This window comes from Xiphophorus maculatus, chromosome 1, assembly GCF_002775205.1.
Source record: "Xiphophorus maculatus strain JP 163 A chromosome 1, X_maculatus-5.0-male, whole genome shotgun sequence".
Taxonomy (NCBI): Eukaryota; Metazoa; Chordata; class Actinopteri; order Cyprinodontiformes; family Poeciliidae; genus Xiphophorus; species Xiphophorus maculatus.
Window position 1 is genome coordinate 21316399 of NC_036443.1, and position 18782 is coordinate 21335180.

Consider the following 18782-nt stretch of genomic DNA (forward strand, 5'->3'; position numbering starts at 1 on the left):
CTTTCATATTTTACGTTTTCCTTTTCTTGCTTTTAGGATAACAAGTGTTTTTTTTTCTAAAGTCAATTTAATTGTTGTAATAAAAGCAGACATCTATGGCATATCCACTACATATTTTCACTTAATTTTAGTTTTTGCTTATCCTTTAAACAGTATTCCGTCAGATACTCAAGGTTACTTTACTTGGAAATGATTAAATGTTCTAAAGAGCAAAGTGTGGAAACCGAAAGCATAAAAATAGCTTCAAAGCTTTCGCTTTCGCTTGTGGAAGCGCTCCGAATTTTAGTTGCGACTTCTCCATTTAACTTTCCGATGAACTCAGTAGGTGTAAAACTGAACAGCTTCATTGGCTGACTTCTTATTGTACCTTTTCCCCCCCTATTTGTTGGAAGGAGAGCTCGAGTGGCGTGACAGACCAAAGAATACAGACTTCTTATGTTTGCAAAAGTGGTGTAAAACTATCGGAAGCTGTCCTGAACCGTGGACTGTTGTTCCTGTGACACGCAACATGTGCTGAAGATGGATGGAGCCAAGTTGCACCTGAAAGAGTGGCTGGTAGCTCAGATAGAGAGTGGGAAATATGAAGGCCTGTGCTGGGAGGATGAGGGCAAGACCATGTTCAGGATCCCCTGGAAGCACGCAGCCAAGAAGGACTACAAGCAGACGGAGGATGCGGCTCTCTTTAAGGTCAACACTTTTTTATGTTTCACTTTCCGAAAAGCCTTGAGTTACTTAGGCAGATTATTTCACTGAGCTCTGAAATGGGGACAACATTGCTTTCCCACCGAATGGTAAGCGAAGGAAACCCAAACTGAGTTCAATTAAAAATCCTGCTCAAAGTCTATCCTATCATCCTATCAAACGCTATTATGACACGTGATTATAGGCAAACTTATAAAATGTTTGACTTGGGTGTCGTAAGTGTGAAAGTATACTTTTTTTGACTATTTAGTCTGAAATCCCATTTTATTTTATTTTATTTTTAAAGATGAATAAGGGGTTTAGGTCGTAAGTCCGCTAGGGGGAAAGCAAGATAAAAATGTAAGAGGTAAAAAAAAAACAAAAAAACTTTCCGTTGATAAAACAAAAGTGATTTAAAGCGCATTATTTTTTTCCTTTCAGTTATGTTTCATAAAATACATAAACCAATATGTGGAATACCTACATAAAATCAAAACTATCTACTGACTATTATTTGGGCTAAAAAAATAAATAAAAAGCCCTTAAAGGACAAGATTGAAATGATTTCCTGTGCTTATTTAAACATTAAATATCATCACTTTAATACATCAATATGGAAGTCAAATGTCTGTAATTTGGACAAATTGTGTTGATTGTATTTGTTAAAATAAAAGTCTAATAGTTGAGCTTTTGAGACACTAATACCAACAGTTTAGAATAAATTTGTGCCTTTGCAAACTACAGTGAGTTACTGTCACCCAGTAACGATAATGAAATTTCTTTTCAATGACATTCCAGGTTCTTATGGATTACAGAACGTTTCGGCACCTTTCCAAAACCCTGAATTTGGTCAAATGTGACAAATTATGGTGTTACAAAGATTAACCTAACATAACTAAATGGTGGGAGTTTCTGATTTTCATTTATTAAATAAATCTGGAAAAATAAGACAGGATTTCTTTTGTTGTTTGAGCTGTTGATCCATAATCAGAGCTAATTAGGGAGAAATTGTCTTATTCTGATCTCTGACTGAGTGGTTGGTGTGTCTAATATCTACACATCTAGATCTCCTCCTTGAAACTCCTGCTTTGAAGTATGATGTGACCTGTACAAATATTTATTGTGTTGTTGTTTTCCAGGAACGAGGTGGAAATGTTTACATATTCAAAAATGAAATGAAAATTGGTTTTATATTTTTTGCTGTTTTTTAGTCTGATTACTTTGGATTCAAGTATACCATGAATTGATATTATTCAAGCTAATATGACAAGAAAAAAAAAATTATATTATCTACTTCTCATTGTATTACACAGTAAGTTTTTTTGGGATAGTTTTCTGAGTCAGTATCTTTTTGCACAGGCCTGGGCCGTGTATAAAGGCAAATACAAGGAGGGCAGGGATAGAGCTGATCCCACAATGTGGAAAACCAGACTCCGTTGTGCACTTAACAAGAGCACCGACTTCCAGGAGGTTCCTGAACGCAACCAGCTGGACATCACTGAACCATACAAGGTCTATCGAATTGAACAGGATGTCTGCCTGTCAAAGCCGGGAGGTAAAAAAAAAAATAATTAGCTTTGGTCAAACCGACTTTGTCTTTTCTGTTTTGTTTTCTGAATTCAAACTGTTGTGTTTGGTCTCACTTGTGCTCGCTACTTCCTTCTCTCACAGCACATCCTCAGACAAAATATGTGTTCAAGCAGGTGAAGTTATCTCCAAGAAGCCCTGGTTATCCAGAAAATCAGGTAAGATGAGAAATACACTCATACAGAAAACGAGACAGTAATTATAAAATGTGTCTCGAGGCACAAAGAATACTTTTGGTTGGCGTGGATGTTGTGAGTGGTTTGTTTGGTTGGGGTGGCAGGCAAAAACAGTCACTTCTGACAGTTGATGAATAATTTGGAGTTTTACAAAGAGATTTATGAATATATCATGAGTCATTTTAAGGTCAGTGATGGTAAAAAGAGGTAGATACAGTCAGCTTCTTAATTTAACAGTAGTACTTAACTTGAACTGCAAGTCTTCTGCCATCTGAAAACATATCTTTAGGCTAAGTAGGGGAAAATCTCGATGATCAAGTCTTCCTGCTCCGATTTTTGTTAGATGCTTCCTTAACTTTGGTTTCTGTTTTTCTTACTTCAGTGTCAAAAGGAAGAACTTCAAGCTCACAAAGAAGAAAAACCATGTGCTGGTAAGAGTTATACATGCAAATATGCTAGAAATTCCTCTTGACACATCTGCAAATGCCACTAAATGAATATCACTGAAAGGTTAAATTGTTTCAGTAACTAAATTCAAAAAGTGTTACTCATTGATTAATTACCAGTATTTGTTTCCTTTAGTCTGAATTACTATGGCTCATAATCAATGAAACCTCAAAATTTAGTTTCTCTAAAAATTAGAATAACACATAAATTAACTTTTCTAAGACATTTTGAATTAACTGGGATGCATCTGTATGTTTACAGCTCTGGGGAAAAAAAGAGCCCATTGCATTGAACCCCATTGAAAAAACCTCATGGTTATTCCACCAAATATTGATTTCTGAACTTTTCCTGAGTTAAAACATTAGAATTGTTGTTTCTGAATGAATATGAACTTGTTTTATTTGCATTATTTGAGTACTGAAAGCACTGCATCTTTTTTGTTATTTTGACCATTTCTCATTTTCTGCAAATAAATACTATATTTTTGCTTGAATTTCAGAGACATGTCAGTAGTTCACAGAATAAAAAAACAATGTATATTTTACTCAAACAAATACCTATAAAGAGTAAAATCAGAGAAACCGATAAATTTAAGTGGTCTCTTAATTTTTTCCAGAGGTGTATATTTCCGTCATCTATCAACCAGCAACACAGACTTTATCAACTACATAATTTATCCCAATTTTAATAAAGTTTGTTTTTCTGGCCTTTTTACAAACAAAACATGCCTGGATCAGTAACTTTAAAGCATCATAGCTTCACCAAACATTTTATTTACTTTTCCTATAAAATGTGTAGGATGATCATAGGAGAATGCAGATTAGGTTTTTGGAAGTAATTTAGGGTTTGATTTGCTGAGATGATTTAGTGAAAAATGTCCTCTAATGTGTAATTTATTTATTTTTAGTTTAGTTTTTTTACTTTTGCGTATATAAAAGTTATAGTCAAGGTATGAATGTTGAAGTAAGGCATGTTCATGTTTTTATGACATCAACGAAACTTGTTCTCCTTTCTGAAACGCTCTTAGTCTTAAGGGACATCACAACTGGGTCTTTGTGCACAAATGTCTACGGGGAGGTTCTTGGTCTTTCTCTTGCGTTCTTAAGTTAAAACAACTGAACAACTCTAATGCAATATTATAAGTTAGGTTTCACTTCTGGTTTTGATTGGTTCTGTTATTATGCAACATGCACTGGTTTTCAAATGTCAGGCAATTCACTCTGAAAGCAGATACACATGCTTGGAAGGTGATATGACACATGCAAGGTAATGAGGTAAATGATTTTTCTATGCTGTTTTATTGGCAGCAAAGTTTAACTTTTAGAGAGTGTAATTATGGTCACATAACAAGCACAACAATAGTTGGAAGCATACCTGCTAGTTAATTGTTGGTTAGTTGTGCAGATCATCTCTAGAAAGGCTTCTCTGTTAGTACTGATTTTGCGAACAAATTACTTTTACTTTACGGTGCCGCCATGACTTTTTTACATTTTGTCTCACTACCTCCACAAACCTGAATCTGTTTTATGTGATAGACTAACACAAAGTAGTGCATAGTGGTAGGCAAAATAATATTTTATCCAAATAAATTCTAATAGTTAGATGTTCATTTGTATTTAGCTGCCTGTGTCAACATTTCTTTGGAACTAGCAAGGCTTTTGGGATGTCTCTATCAGCTTTATGTATGTCAGAAACAATTGTTTATTTTCTTTGCAAATAACTGAAGGCCAGAAAGTCTGTGAAAAGTGTCTGCAGATATCAAATGTTTGCAGCCTCTGAAGGACTTTTTTCCCAAACTGTGCTATATTTCAGCTGCAAAAAGAGCTTTGCATGTAGGCCAAAACTTTTGATTTAGGTTTCCTTCTTCCACTTATTTGCTGTGTTCCCTATGTGACTTGTAGCAAACTTCAAATGAGAGATGTCAAAGTCCAGACTAATGGGTGTTCTAAGCCCTTCCAGAGTTAACATGGACATCTTGAGTGCTTTTTTGATTAATGCTCTCTTTATCCAATTCAGATAGACAGTCATGTATTGGTAAGATGGCAAATGCCTTCGCAGAACAGCTGTCTCTAAGCTGCAATTTAATATTATACAGATGCAATCCATTTACTAACTCTGTGACTTTTAAAGGGAATTGTTTGCAGTGGCTGGTTTTTATTTAGGGGTAGGAAAGTAAAGCGGTGTGAATACAATACTTATAAAGTTACAAAATGTAAAAAAGTATAAGTGACATAAATACACTTGCAGTGTGCAAGTATTACATTTCTTTTCAGAAAGATGTTTTGATATTTTCCTGTAGAGGTTGAAATTACCAATAAATGTCAGGTTGTACTGTTCCATCGATAATGTCAAGGCATCTGGCTTAGATGCAGATACATTTGCTAAATAACTCTAATAACACTCTACTGCACAGGATTAATAAGGTTGGACTGGAAAGCAGTGTTTTTCTTTCTACAAAAAAAACCTTGACATTTAAACCAGTTGGATTTTATAGACCTATTTATTCACATAACCTTACAGTGAGACCGTATTCTAAATTTGCCCATGTTATTTCCAACAAATTGCATATAATCAGTAATATTCTTTCCGACATGTGTCTTTGTTACCGTACGTGTTTTTTTTTTTTTTGTGATCTGACATTCTAAGTATGCTATTGCCTCATGTTTGGGAGAGAACCAGTTGGGCCTGAGATCAGGACTTTGCTTTATAGAGTAACACATTATAAAATGCTGATTAATTGGTCAGGTTTCTGTTTGGACAAAGTGTGGAGGCATTCTGTCGATAGTTTTTCACAGTAGTTTTATACGAGCAATACATCAATAACATTGCTGGGTGTTGCTCCTTTAGTTGTTACACCATGACTGTTCATGTAGTCTGCAACTAGAAACACTTCCCAATTGTTCTAAACACTTTGTTCACCCATCTGAGCAGCAGAGTGCAAACACAAGTTGGTGAGAAGAAGCTTTATGTTATAGTCCATGATCCACTCAGGTCTCTCTACATTTTTGGAAACTTTTTAAAACTTTGCTATACCTGCAACTGACCCTTTGAACATTCAATTTTGTCCTGATCAAAACTGGTTCTGCAATGGTTTTAGGTTAAATGGGCAATAACATGTTTGTGTGATTTTAATCTGTTCTTTTGAATTTGGACATATTTTTGATGATATATGTTAAGGAATGTTTAAAAATCTTAAGGCTACAGTACTTTCTGTAATAAATTCAGCTCCAACATTGGTGTTCTGTACTTCCCCTCCCCAACATTATTCCAACATATTTTCATTTCATATCTACAGAACACCCTGTTGTTTTGTTGTGCATTCATTTATTTATTTATTTTTGGTAGTTTTGAAATATTTCTTTAAAATATGTAATATAATATATATAATATAGAGCAATAAAATCATGTAAACTCACCTATAATAAAAATGGTGAAAATTAAATCTTTCCAGCACACACAAAAAACAAAGATTGCCAATGTTTTTAAATAGCTGTTTGTCAAAGTGGGTGCAATGCCATCTACCTTCTCATCCCTGACAAGTCGATACATGACCGGTGGCCAACAACTGTATGCCACAAAAATACAAAAAACCAGCAACTAATATATGCTCTTGCTGTTTGGTATAATGACAAATTAATAATCAGCTTGCTTTAAACTAAAATGAATATAATTTTCAACACCCACATGGTTGTGTGAATTTGTGAAAATAAAAACATCAGCAACTACTTTCCAAACTTGCTGTCTTGAGTATGTTCTCATGTGTTTTATTCTTCAGATGACCTGATGAGGGAGCACATGTACTGTGAGATAACAGAGAAAAATAATCTAATTCAGGCTCCTGATCCAGTAAGTTTCTTCAGTCCCATCCTCAATATAACCGGTAAGAAAATCATAAGTATTCAAATAAATATAATTACTTTAGCACACATGTATTTTCATACTGATCTTTATCAGTGTTAACTGCATTTTTTGCACAGACTTTCGCATGGAGGTGAGACTATTGTACCAGGGCCAGACAGTGACGAAAGTGATCACGGAGAGCCTAGACGGATGCTTTATCCTCCAGGGTCATGTTCCTTTGGGAAATGAACAGATCTACGGACCCTGCTCTGCGCAGCAGCTTTCTTTCCCCTCCCCAGGCTCTGTAGCTCTTCCAGATTGCCTGGCAGAAGCGATGAATCGCCTTCTTTGTCACCTGGAAAGGGGTGTGCTATTGTGGGTGGCACCAGATGGGGTATTTATCAAGCGCTTCTGCCAGGGCAGGGTGTACTGGAGTGGTCCCTTGGCCCAGCATGCTGACAGGCCAAACAAACTGGAACGTGAAAAAACCTGCAAACTGATGGATATACCCTCATTCCTAAATGGTATTACACAAGATGCATACAATTTAAAATGCTAAACTGAATTTTTTAAATAAAAAAAATGAAAAAAAAAACATTTCTTCTTAAAACACCAATATGAATATATAATTTACAGAACTCCAGAACAGTTTACAGAGAAAGGGGCCTACACCTTCACACGAGATCGAGCTCTGCTTTGGGGAAGAGTATCCAGATCCAAACGTACCTAAAACCAGGAAGCTCATAATGGCACATGTGAGTTGGAAAGGGACATAAAAAGCTTGCTGTTGTATACTTTGCAAAAAAACTTTTTGATTAGGGCACTGTCAGATTGTCTATTGTATAAAGAAACCTGTCTGCATGGATTGATGAATATGCTTTGCAGGTGTACCTGCCAATTCCAGGTCTTCCTAAAGCTCTCTACAAGTATACCTTAATTTTTGTATAGCCTCTTGTAATTTCTTTACTCCACTGCCAGAAATGTTGCACCTGATCACTGGTGGTTTATGAAGAAATAATGTTCTTTACACTTCCAGATATTTGACCAAATATCCACTGGTAGTTTAGAAATATAAATGTAACTAGTTTCATTATCTCAGATGTGTGAGAGACACGTGAGAGTGATATTTTTGGCCAGTAGATGTCCTTACAGACACAGTAATTGAGTGTTTCTCTGTTTCCTCTTGGCCAGGTGGTTCCCTTGTTTGCTGTGGAACTATTACAGAGATTCAGCTTGGGACAAACTGAGGAGAAACATCAAAATCTCACCTCCAACGCAAAAGGAAAGAAGATAGACTGAGAAATCTACCATGTGCCAGAGTTGATATGGACAATGCACAAGTGAACTTGACTTCCGTCCGCATAATCACCATAAAGGATAAAGTATCATCAGTATATTAAAAAAATATATTAAAAAAATTATATATATATACTGTATATATATATATATATATGTATGTGTAGGGATGTGTCTGTGTGTGTGTATGTACAATAAGTACATTTGAAAGGCATTACGGTAAATTTATTGTAATCTTCTTTATTGCAGCTTGTATTTGATATTATTTTCTATAGTGCAGCTAGACACCTGTTGTGCATTTTGCTCAAAGCATGCTGAAAAACAAATAATAATGTGAATGTTTTTCTCCCTCTTCATTTGATGTTGAACTCATCCTCGGAGTATGACATGCTAATTTAATTTTCTCATTCTGGAACAAATATGTGGAATAAATTGACCACAGAAATGAAATCTATAAAGCTTTTTTCTCATTTATTTCTATCGAACATCATATAACAGATTCACAATTTTTTTTAAAAATATACATTTTTGTAGCTGTAACATTTAAAAAGAAAATAAAGTAACAGGTAAGATTTTTCTCCTTTAAAATAATAATTAAAAAAAACAACTAAAGTGATAGAGAGTGCTGAATCAGATGATTTACCCGTATCTGAGTTTAAAATACTTTCATCATTTTTTCCCTGCCTTCGAACATATACAGTACATTAAAAAATGAGACGGGAACTGAAGCGTACAGTACACACAGGGGTCAAGAGCATTCACAAAGCATCATGTTCCAACGTGTTATTAGCACCATTACTCTTCAGCCATACTGCACCTTTTTTACTCCTTCCATCATTCAGTTTTTAATGGAAAAACACCATAAGTGTCGAGGCGATGTGGCACAGACCTGTCTGTGTGGGTGGGATTGTCTGTTACGCAGTTTTCATTAGTGTTCTCCCTTTCTCAGAGATAATGTTAAGAACATATTGGAGAGTAATGCTTTGATGAACAACCTTTTGAAATGACTCCCAGTGATAAGAATTACAAAAAAAGGCGAAGAGTTGCTCATACATTCACCTTGCCTGCCCAGGCCGGTGTGAAAACATCGGCTCCGATGCAAGAAAAGAAACAATTAAAGAAAAACTGCATTGCAAGATTGACAGAAATTGCATTAAATCTGTTTAGCATATTTACTGTATATAACATCTGTAATGTAATATATATATATATAGTTAAAATTTAAAATTTGTTTATATATATATATATATGCAATTCCTCAATAGCGTTTACTTTCATAACACTGATTGAAAATACCCTGCAGTAATTACTTTTATTGAGAAGGTGTGTGGGACGACCATAGCAAAAACAGAGTGAACACAGACAAGTGCTTGATTGTCTCATTAAATATCTTCAGTGTCTTTGTAAAGAGTCAATTAGTTGCTGCTATATCTCTGAGTGAATTCACCCCTTCACCAGTTCGTACTCAAATTTGAATCTAAGCATTACCATTTCATCCCTTCCTGCTTCTATTTTATGCACTTGAATAAATAATTGAATACTCTCTTATGAACTTATACCATGGTGCATCAGTTTATTTGAGGCTGTTATGTATTTTGTCAGTTATGGAGAAAAATGGTAGTAATAGTGGAAACTTTCATGTAATTTCGTTCAACTGTATATCAATACCTGAAGATTATGTACTTCACTCTGTTCCGTTTAGATCACTTGAAAAATTATAGATTAGAACCCAATGGCAAACCAAAATACCTTTAAGTGATCTTGTAAGATATTATGTATTGGAGTTATAGAAACACATCTCTTTACAGTAAGTAGGATGTAGATATTTTCTTTGAATCATGGAAACAAACACGGGTGTGATTGATACATGCTGATGCATGGTCAGTGTAAAACGTCCCTATGGTGGACAGCACTCTTTTGTGTGCAAAATAATCAGTTATAAAATGGCCAAAACTACAATAGTACCAAATGGTGAAGGAGCGAATTGACATGCACCCTGCTGCTTCTTTCAGAAAAGGAAAGGGTAAGGGAATGGAATTAACAGGAAAGGAAAAGAAGAAAGGGAAAGGAAAGGAATGAAAAGAAAATAAAGGGTAGGATAGGAGAGGACAGGAAAGGAAAGGGGAAAAGTCAAGGAAAAGAAAGAATAGGAAAGGAAAGTAAAGGGTCAGCAGGGGCTACGTCTTTATGAATTAGACATATCACTTGTCATTTGTGTCTTCTATTGTTGTGTATATCTTCCCTGCAACCCTACCTTGAGGTCTCTCCATTGTTTGTCTTGGTAGGATCAACAGAGACAAGGAGGGTGTGTGTGTGCTCATGTTTGTGTAAGTATGCATGTGCAAGTTTCTACTGCCACTTCATTAGCTTGGAGCCATGAGGTAAATCCAGGAGGCTTTTATCAGTTCTGGTTGAGGGAAGTGTGTCTGGTGCAGACCAGCGCCGTTTACGAGGCCGTTGCTGCTCCTTTGCGGGAGTATCTGTAGCCAGTTTGCAAGAAGGGCCTGGTGTTAAAAGGGGTGGCTGGGAAGGAAGTGGAGGGGGTGGAGGTGGTGGTGGCATCTCCTCCCTTTGCGAGCTGCTTGAATCTGCTGGAGCTCTGGGGAGCAGTTGCGTGCGATGAGCCCTAGAGCTGGTGCGGCTGGGTGTCCGCTGAGTTTGTGTGGGCATTGGGGTTAGGGCTAGGCAAACATCACCCTCACTAAGCTGACGGCAGGGCAGGCCATACAGCTGTGTAGTTCTCTGAGGAGAGCAGGAAGACCAGCCCAGGTCTTGCACAAAGAACGGGTACTCCACCAAGACCTGCAGTAACTCCTAAATAAAAACAAGAACAGGATTATTTAAAGTCAATGGGACTTTTGCCATTCAACATTACAACATTAACAAACTTCTTAATGAGAAGCATTCAACACAAGCAAAAGCTGACCTGAGAGTTGCGATCTGTAAGGTGAACCTGCAGGTGACTGAAACCCTGTGTACTGCTTGGGGAAATCACCAGAACAGTGCAGGTGCTGAGGTGGAACTCAGGGGATGTATCTGCACTCCTCAGAAAGTCTTCTGTCCTCAGCTCCTCCACTCGTTTCAACCGCCCGCTGGCCAGCTCAATCAGAGACCCCTTGGTGAAATGAGGTAGGAGTGCAGGGGGAGATGGGCGCAGGGCTGGGGATGATGTCTGAGGATTGGAAGGAGAAAAATCTCTCCCTCTCTCTCTGTTGCGTCGTCTCTCACGCTCACTCTCTCTTTCTTGGTCTTTGTCATGATGTAATTGCTTATCTTTTACTTTACCTTTTTCCCTGTCCCTCTGGAGGACTTTGTCTCTTTCTAGGTCTCTATCCCACTCTCTTTGTGACCTGTCATGACTGTTAGGCAGACTAAGGGGTGAGTGTGGTGAATTCCTTAGTGTGTGCTGCCTTGGACCTGGCTCCCTATGCAGACTGTATGAAAGTGTTCCTGAGGAGCTGGAGAGAGGATAGGCCTGGGGGTGAGGGCTGGGATGGGTGACTGATCCAAAGGGGTAATATTGGGCCTCAGATGGTGTAGCCCCCCCATGATCCAGAAGTCCACCTCTGCCAGCCCTTGCATCTGGTCCAAGGGTATGTGGACTAGTGGGGAGGGAAGTGGAGCTGGTCTTCCCAGACTGATTTGTTTCCTGCAGTGAGGAATGTGGTTCAGGGCTTATTTGAGGTTGAGAATCTGACAAAAATGCCCCTGCAGAATGGACAGGGGAGATCAGGTCCTCCTGCTGTCTACGTACACCATTGGCATGCAAAGTATATTGACTTACATCAAGCCTAGATCTGCTGCTGTCATTCCCATACTCTCCAGTGAGGAGAGGTCTGGAAACTGAGGCAGTCCTGCTGCCTGACCCATCTAAGCCATTAGGCCTTTTGTATCTAGGTCTTACATCAACTAAGCTGGGGTCTTGGGGATACAAAGAGTGAGGGCTAAACAAGTAGGAAGGAGAAAAGAGAGAGCTATAATCCCGGCGACCGGTGTTAAGGTAGGACCACATTTCTCTTGTACTTGCTGGAAATGGAGTCTTAAATGAGGAAGAAGATGGGGAGGGGGGCAATGATAGTGGTCCCTCCCCTCTGAGCCACCTAGAGTGATGGGGTAGGGTTGAGGTGAGGGGATCATCTCTCCAGGCAGGAGACACTGAGCTCCTTCTGTCGCTGACCTGGCTTGGAAAATGTGGAAGAGAAACAGGTGAAGAGTAGTTCAGCGACCATGGTAATGGCACATGGAGACCTGATGCTGGAGTAGGAAGGGCTGGAGGACTGTTTAGGAGATGGGAGTTTGGGTTAGCGAGAACTCTGTCCCGGTCACTGTGTTCCCTGCCTCCCTCCCCTCTACTGGCAGTATGCCGACTCCGAAATGGCACAGGCGGTTTAAACTCATCCAGAGGGACGTGGTGTTCTGCAGACCCTTGCCGAGACTCCCTCTTTTTGGGAGGGAGGCGCTCTTTGCTGCGGTCAGGGCTTGGATTCATGGGTGGGCTCCAGCAGCAGTGGGGGCCCCCTGTGTGTTAGTGTAGGTTAGGTCACATGGGCCTCACGGGAAAACGAGGGGTGCACACAGAAGGGAAGGCCGGTACACAGCATCACTGTTGGATCGCTGTTGCTGCTTTTGCACTGAAGCACCACTCACCTAGAGCAGAGCAAAAGAGAAAGAGACAGAAGTAGGAGAGATTAAGTGTGAACATTGGGAAAGAACAGTCTGTTAGGTCCTGGCATGAGTTGTAGTTAAGACTTAGCTGTCAGTATGGTCAGACATACAAACAAATATTCAGCTGTACTAGACAGATGGAGCAAAATCAGCCACTCACTCTTTCTTCCAAACTACTTTGAAGAGGTTAGAAACTTGTAGCTTTCTGATGGTTGTTGCTAATTAGTCATTACCTAACATGTCCAGTGTGGTGCAACTGAAACTACCCATCTTGCTCGTTTCATTCAAATACATTACTCCCACATGTGAGCTAAAAATACATTTTGCAGCCAGTGAAGTTCAGAGGCAGTGCAGTAAGTATGTACAAAAACACACACAGCAAGGCCCGACAGCAGGAGAGTTTTCATCTCTGACTCGGGGGGGATGATTGGAATATGTAGATACGCTTTTGTACCACTTTCATGATCCACCCCCACGACATCCTCGGGTACTCTCTGTATTCTACATAAGCTTACTACCAACACCCCCTCTACCCTTCACTTTCAGATGAACATATGGACAATAACAGACAAATACTCCCTCAAGCGACTATAAGCACTCCACCAGTGATAGACAAAGCTGGTCACTGCCCACCAATAGCTGACACAATCACTGTTGATATTGCCACCAGTTGTTGTAGACACAGGAAATGCGTTTTTGCATATTAAATAGGCGTCGCAGCAGGGGTTTGGGCAAATATGTGTGCCAGTGTGTGTGTGACATGTTTTCCATGGTTGATCTGTAAAAATGTGTCATGTTTTTGTTTGGGAAAAAAATCTGTGAATGTGTTCAATTGTTTGAGTCTTTGTGTTTGAGTCCTCGAATGTGTCAGAGATTTTTCCAGCCTCACTTCATTCAGTGAGAAGTGCGGGGGAGCTCCACTAATTCTTCTCCCAGTGTTTTAAAAGAGCCCTTTTGAAATGATGGCTGCGAGTCCAGCCGTTCCCTCCTCCAACATGTCGCTCCTCCAGCTGCTGGCCACTCAAGCCCCGCACTCGCCCGCTAGTCTGTCAACTGCTAACCAACTCCCTGCCGTCTGACCATCCACCACACTGTCTCCATGGCAACTGTGTCCGCACATATGCACACACTCATATACACTCCAGCTGGTTAGAGAGGTTAGACGGGGATACTTTTTAGAGGCGGGTGTGCTGTTGCTCATCAAGAGACTCGGTTCAAAAACCGAGCAAATGTAACAAGCTGTTTGAGCATCTTATTGGAAACCAAAAATAGGGCAGTAAGAGGTTTGGGATGTTTGTGCAGTTAACATGACATGATGCATGTTTGTCTGCCCAACAAAGATGTAGTGAACCTGAAGTAATGCACATCTGATAAGCAATGCAGGTGGAAAGTTTGATCTTCCTTTCTATTCTTTTCAAACTCCAGGCTCATTCTGAAATTGATTTAAAAGTTTCCTTCTAATTCCAAATGAAAGATAAGCTCTGGATTATCTACTTGATTCATAATTCAACCACAATATACTATTATGTATTTGCTCTATTCTGTCACTCAACATCTGTAAATTTGACTTCTGAGGTGAAGTGCCATCCCTGTATTTCTACATCCTGATTGCAGTTCATCTTTGTCAGATATAAAACAGTTAATCACAACCAAGGAAACATGTGTCTTCATAAGGAACCAAGTGTCGTCATAAGTAACCAAAAGTCTACAAAGGTTTCACAGCTAATCTAATGTGTCGGAGCAACTGTAAAGATGGAGGCAAGCAACACAACGTTAGCAGTGTTTTCCAATTTGGAAAAGATTTGGTAGTCACACTGACTAACTGACTGGTTTCAGTTGTCTTCTTTGGATGACGATCTGAAAAAAACACAGATCACACACTTTACAACCGCACATGATTTACCAACAATAGTCAATTGAATGTAGCAAATTCCAATCAATTTTGTGGGTAAACAAACATGCCAGTTGGCGGCAGTAATGCACCAATTTGTTATTTTCAACTAATAAAATCCTTCGGAAAGAGAAAAAGGAGAATGAGCACTGACAACAAAAATCTTGTGTGTCCTCATCTTAGACCACAAAAAATGGTGACAAAGAAGACAAATAAGCAAAATGTGGAAAGCTTTTACTGCAGTATTAAACTACTGTTTCAATGTCCTAAGAATTTATGAAGTTTGACACCAATACCAGAGCTTTCGATTATAGCTGAGAGTTTAAGAAAATAATTGTTAGACCCACACGATGGAAGAATTCCTACTAAATAAAACAAATATTAAACTTGTTGGGCTCAATTCTCAATAGCACGTCTGTCAGATTTTCATTCAGTCATGCATGAACAGAGACAACAATATAATGCTTAATTCTAGGAGTGGCTTTAGATGAAGTCTGTTAAAGTAACTTAAAAACAAAATAACTTGGAGTAATTCATCTCAAATGTGGCCAGACAAAAATACCTGTAGACTTATTTTCAAGAACACTTCAGACTGCCAATCGTGCCTGCAGTACACTGACCAAATACCAGGAGAGTGGTATTTTTCTGCATAGTGTGGTATTTCTGCTGTTCATTTTCAATAAATCAGTCAATTCAAAAGCCTTTCTTTAAACTGTTTAACAGACAAAAAAGTACCTTTATTTCCAAGGTACTTTTCACAGGAAAATACAACTGTTAATTGTTTCAGCTAAAAAAAAAATAACTGCAACGAAAAAATGTCTGTTTAAAGATAACTTCTGAAAAATAACAGAATTAAATGGTGCCCTTTAAATGATGTTTAATTTTTTTTACATTCAATTTTATAAAGAGGTATAGAAGATATTTATTTATTTCTATTTTATGTTGATTTTTTATTTTGATAAAAAGAATCAAAAATAAATCCTAATATTTTAAGAAATGAACAAACTCAAAATACAATAAAAAAATTACATTTATTTAAAGAAATAATTAGTTTGAATTAAGAAATGTTTTTGTCTTGATTCATGATACTGTCTGAAACTAATTTGTTTTAAAAATGATCCCGTTTTAGCATTTGTCCTCACATGACTCTTACTCCCACCTCTCCAAAATAGATGTAATATAAATTTGCAAAAAGAGTACAACAAAACAAAGAGTACAATTGTGCATGTGGAGGAGTTTGAAAAGAAATGTCTCTAACAGAATACTCCTACACTGTGCAGACGCGCATAGCGAGCTGGAGTTTAGCTGGAGTTACTGTTGTTCTACAAAAAAATTTCAATACATCCAAAGAAACAGAGCGCACACATCAAAATGTTGCTCATTCCTACATGTAAAATATGCTAAAAAGCTTAGGGTTTTGATCAGAAAGTAAACAAAAAAATTGTAATTAGCTTTAACAAAAATAATAATAATAATAATAATAATAATAATTAACTCTTTTTATTAATTAGGTAAATAAACTCATACCCACTTATGCCTTGCTCTATGTTATCCCGCCTTTTCTCTTCATGCATCTGCTTGAGACATGTCAAACATGCACTCCGACTTGTGAGTACAAACCTCATTTAAGACACTTTCACAAGTGTCTAAAATGTCCCACTTGTGAAACTTGAACTATTAAGTCAGTTGTATTATAAGTAATAGATAAGCAAGAAACAGATGTCAGCCAAAAGGAAAAGAGTTAGAACAAGCAGGTGGATGAAGTTGGCAGCTGCTATGATGTAAGACTGACCTTGGTACCGGGGTGAGGAGATGTCCCAGAGCTGGTACTCATTCATATTCTAGTCCTCCCAGGGGGGTCAGCCCACCTCCCAGCTCCTTACTGTGCCACGGTGCTTCCTTCACAGCACCGCCATGGGCTCTAACACCCGCAGATATCAGCAGCCTGCAGCTACGCCCTGCCTCTGATCTCTGAACGAGTGAAATAACACCAGCGAGCCCACCAAACTGAAGGAAAAAACTGAGAGTCTGCTATCCGTCTCCGTGTCTGTTGTGCCTGTGAGCATGTGTGTGTCAAGAGAGTGTGTGTGCGTGTGCTTGTGTGTGCAAAGGGCTGAGGAAATGAGTAATATCTAGCAGTGAGAAACATGTCTGCTATGCAGAGCCACACAGGCAGACCAGTTGCTGCTGCCGCCCACTTGCTTTAATCACTGTGAGGGATACAAACATGCATACACACATATACATGCACTCATATGTATGCACAGTCAAGGATGCAGACTACAGATCTCGTTGTTGTCTGATGTCTTCTACTTCTAACAAACTGTCTCAAGTTGAAAACATGGAATATTGCTAATCGGTCAGTGAAGAGCAATCAAATCACTAATTTATGTCTGTAATGACATTTACAGAAGACATGCTGACACATAGAAGAAAGAAAAGGATGGAGGGGAGGCAGAAAGACAGTTGATGAGAGACAGGGAGGGACGTGGTAGGAGGCTCATCCTACACACACTCTCAGACTTAGGCTTTTGCTGCTGCCTCTGACTCAAAACTAAACCTCACATCCATCAAGAACACACACAAACACAGAAAAGCACATGCACAGCAACACACACCCAGACCCACGCACACACACAAACATGCACATGCACAGTGCTCTTTTTTGTTTATCTGCAGTTTCATCTGAATTTGTGTCCTTTGTTCTCATCAAAGCACTTTGTGACGAACCTGCTTATTAAGAGAGCTTTTATGAATACATTTGATTTGACTTTATATGCTTGCACAGACATAAACACACACACACACCCGCGTAGTTGTACACAGACTGAAACAAGTTCAAACGCACAGAGGAGCACTGCAGGGGAGCTCTGAATGATTTGCTTCAGTGATTCAGTCAGTACAAGTGGAGTGTGATGGTATGGCTGCCTTGGCTTGTCGGTACTCTATTCGTGAGTGTAGCGTTCATTCAGAGCACAGAAACAATCAAGAGACATGCATGGAAAGGAAACAAACCAAGAAAAGGGTTTCGGGCCATGTGCTCTTATATCTTCTTAAAATGCAGAATAAAACACAGACTTCTACCCACAAACAAGACATTAACCTTGACTCACTTATCAACCGCAGCCAAATGGAAGGGTTAATAAGAAATGGAGGTGTGAAAACAAAATTCAGCGGGAAGCCCACACTGAAACATCCTCACTGGGAGGTGACAACTGCCAAAAACATCACCTCTGACATTTTACAGATTGTTACTTTTATTTTTCAAAGCAAGCTCAGATGGAAGATGATAGACACTGAGGTTGTGTGGGCACGGCTGCTGTCTGCTCCAGCAAATGTTTCATGTGGGCAGAAACGTAAACGAAGAATTTCGGAATATCCTGGATGAGAGACCAAACAGTTGCAGGGCAGCATGAAAATTAAATCATTGACGTATAACTGAAATCGGAATAATCTTAAATTGTTGAAATATATGTGATGTTTATGTATTATTGACTAAACAGGTACAGGATTCATAGAAAGAATCAGTAAGCCAAACATGAATCCATTTAAAGAGGACAACAGTTCTTTCTATGGACTTTTCAAAGTGCTGCTAACTTAAATGTAACTGTCCATATGTTAGGGAGAGGTTTCTTCTGAAAAAAACATTTCTATTGATTTAATACACAAACAACCTTAGTGTCGCTTTGGCTGTAAATTAAACAGCTTGATGCAAGGCTATGTTTTATACTTTTCTCGCTTTTGTTATCAAAAGCATCAAAGCAAGGTTTCTAGATAGTGGGAAATAAGAGGTGTTAAATAATGGGAAATCAATTAAATGAAAATGCATAACAGCGTCATATAAAAGCTGTCACGCTCTTCCAACTTTTTTCATATTTTGAATTCTTACAACTGCTAATGACTGTATATTTGGGGGATTGTTGTGTTAAACCAAAAATAATGCAGTTCAAAATCACACGGTGTGCTCTGACTGACATGAATATGCTCTGATTTCCTTTCCTTAGTCTCAGTCTCCTTTCAGGATTGCACTGTAAAAACATTACTCAAGATTGCATGTTCAGTGTGATGTGCACGACCTTCAGAGGACAACTGAATTGATGCCGAGACTCAGATAAACTGTTTCAACAACTAGGCAATGTCTGACCATCCATAATTATACTTAGTAGGACTGGACGGTATAGCTGAAAAACGTATCACAA

General features: G+C 38.6%; 2 protein-coding genes across 3 annotated transcripts in view; one reads left to right on the forward strand and one right to left on the reverse strand.

Annotated features, from left to right (window-relative positions):
• Positions 1-10117, forward strand: LOC102221485 (interferon regulatory factor 4-like). The gene is made up of 8 exons (XM_005805702.2): positions 1-687; positions 2041-2236; positions 2353-2426; positions 2827-2875; positions 6667-6771; positions 6869-7255; positions 7368-7486; positions 7923-10117. Exons 1-8 carry the CDS (start codon positions 520-522, stop codon positions 8028-8030), a joined length of 1206 nt encoding a protein of 401 aa, XP_005805759.1. The 5' UTR covers positions 1-519; the 3' UTR covers positions 8031-10117.
• LOC111608380 (genetic suppressor element 1-like) overlaps positions 10109-18782 on the reverse strand; it is an 18328-nt gene continuing 9654 nt past the window's right edge. The window contains exons 1-3 of one of the 2 annotated variants that reach the window (XM_023332259.1): positions 16376-16716; positions 10954-12674; positions 10109-10841 (exon numbers count right to left, since the gene is read on the reverse strand). In XM_023332259.1, the coding sequence (XP_023188027.1) occupies positions 10377-10841; positions 10954-12516 (2028 nt within the window). In that variant the 5' untranslated portion in view covers positions 12517-12674; positions 16376-16716 and the 3' untranslated portion in view covers positions 10109-10376. Of the gene's footprint in view, positions 10842-10953; positions 12675-16375; positions 16717-18782 lie in introns of those variants that run through there. The other variant, XM_023332250.1, reaches the window with a different exon arrangement.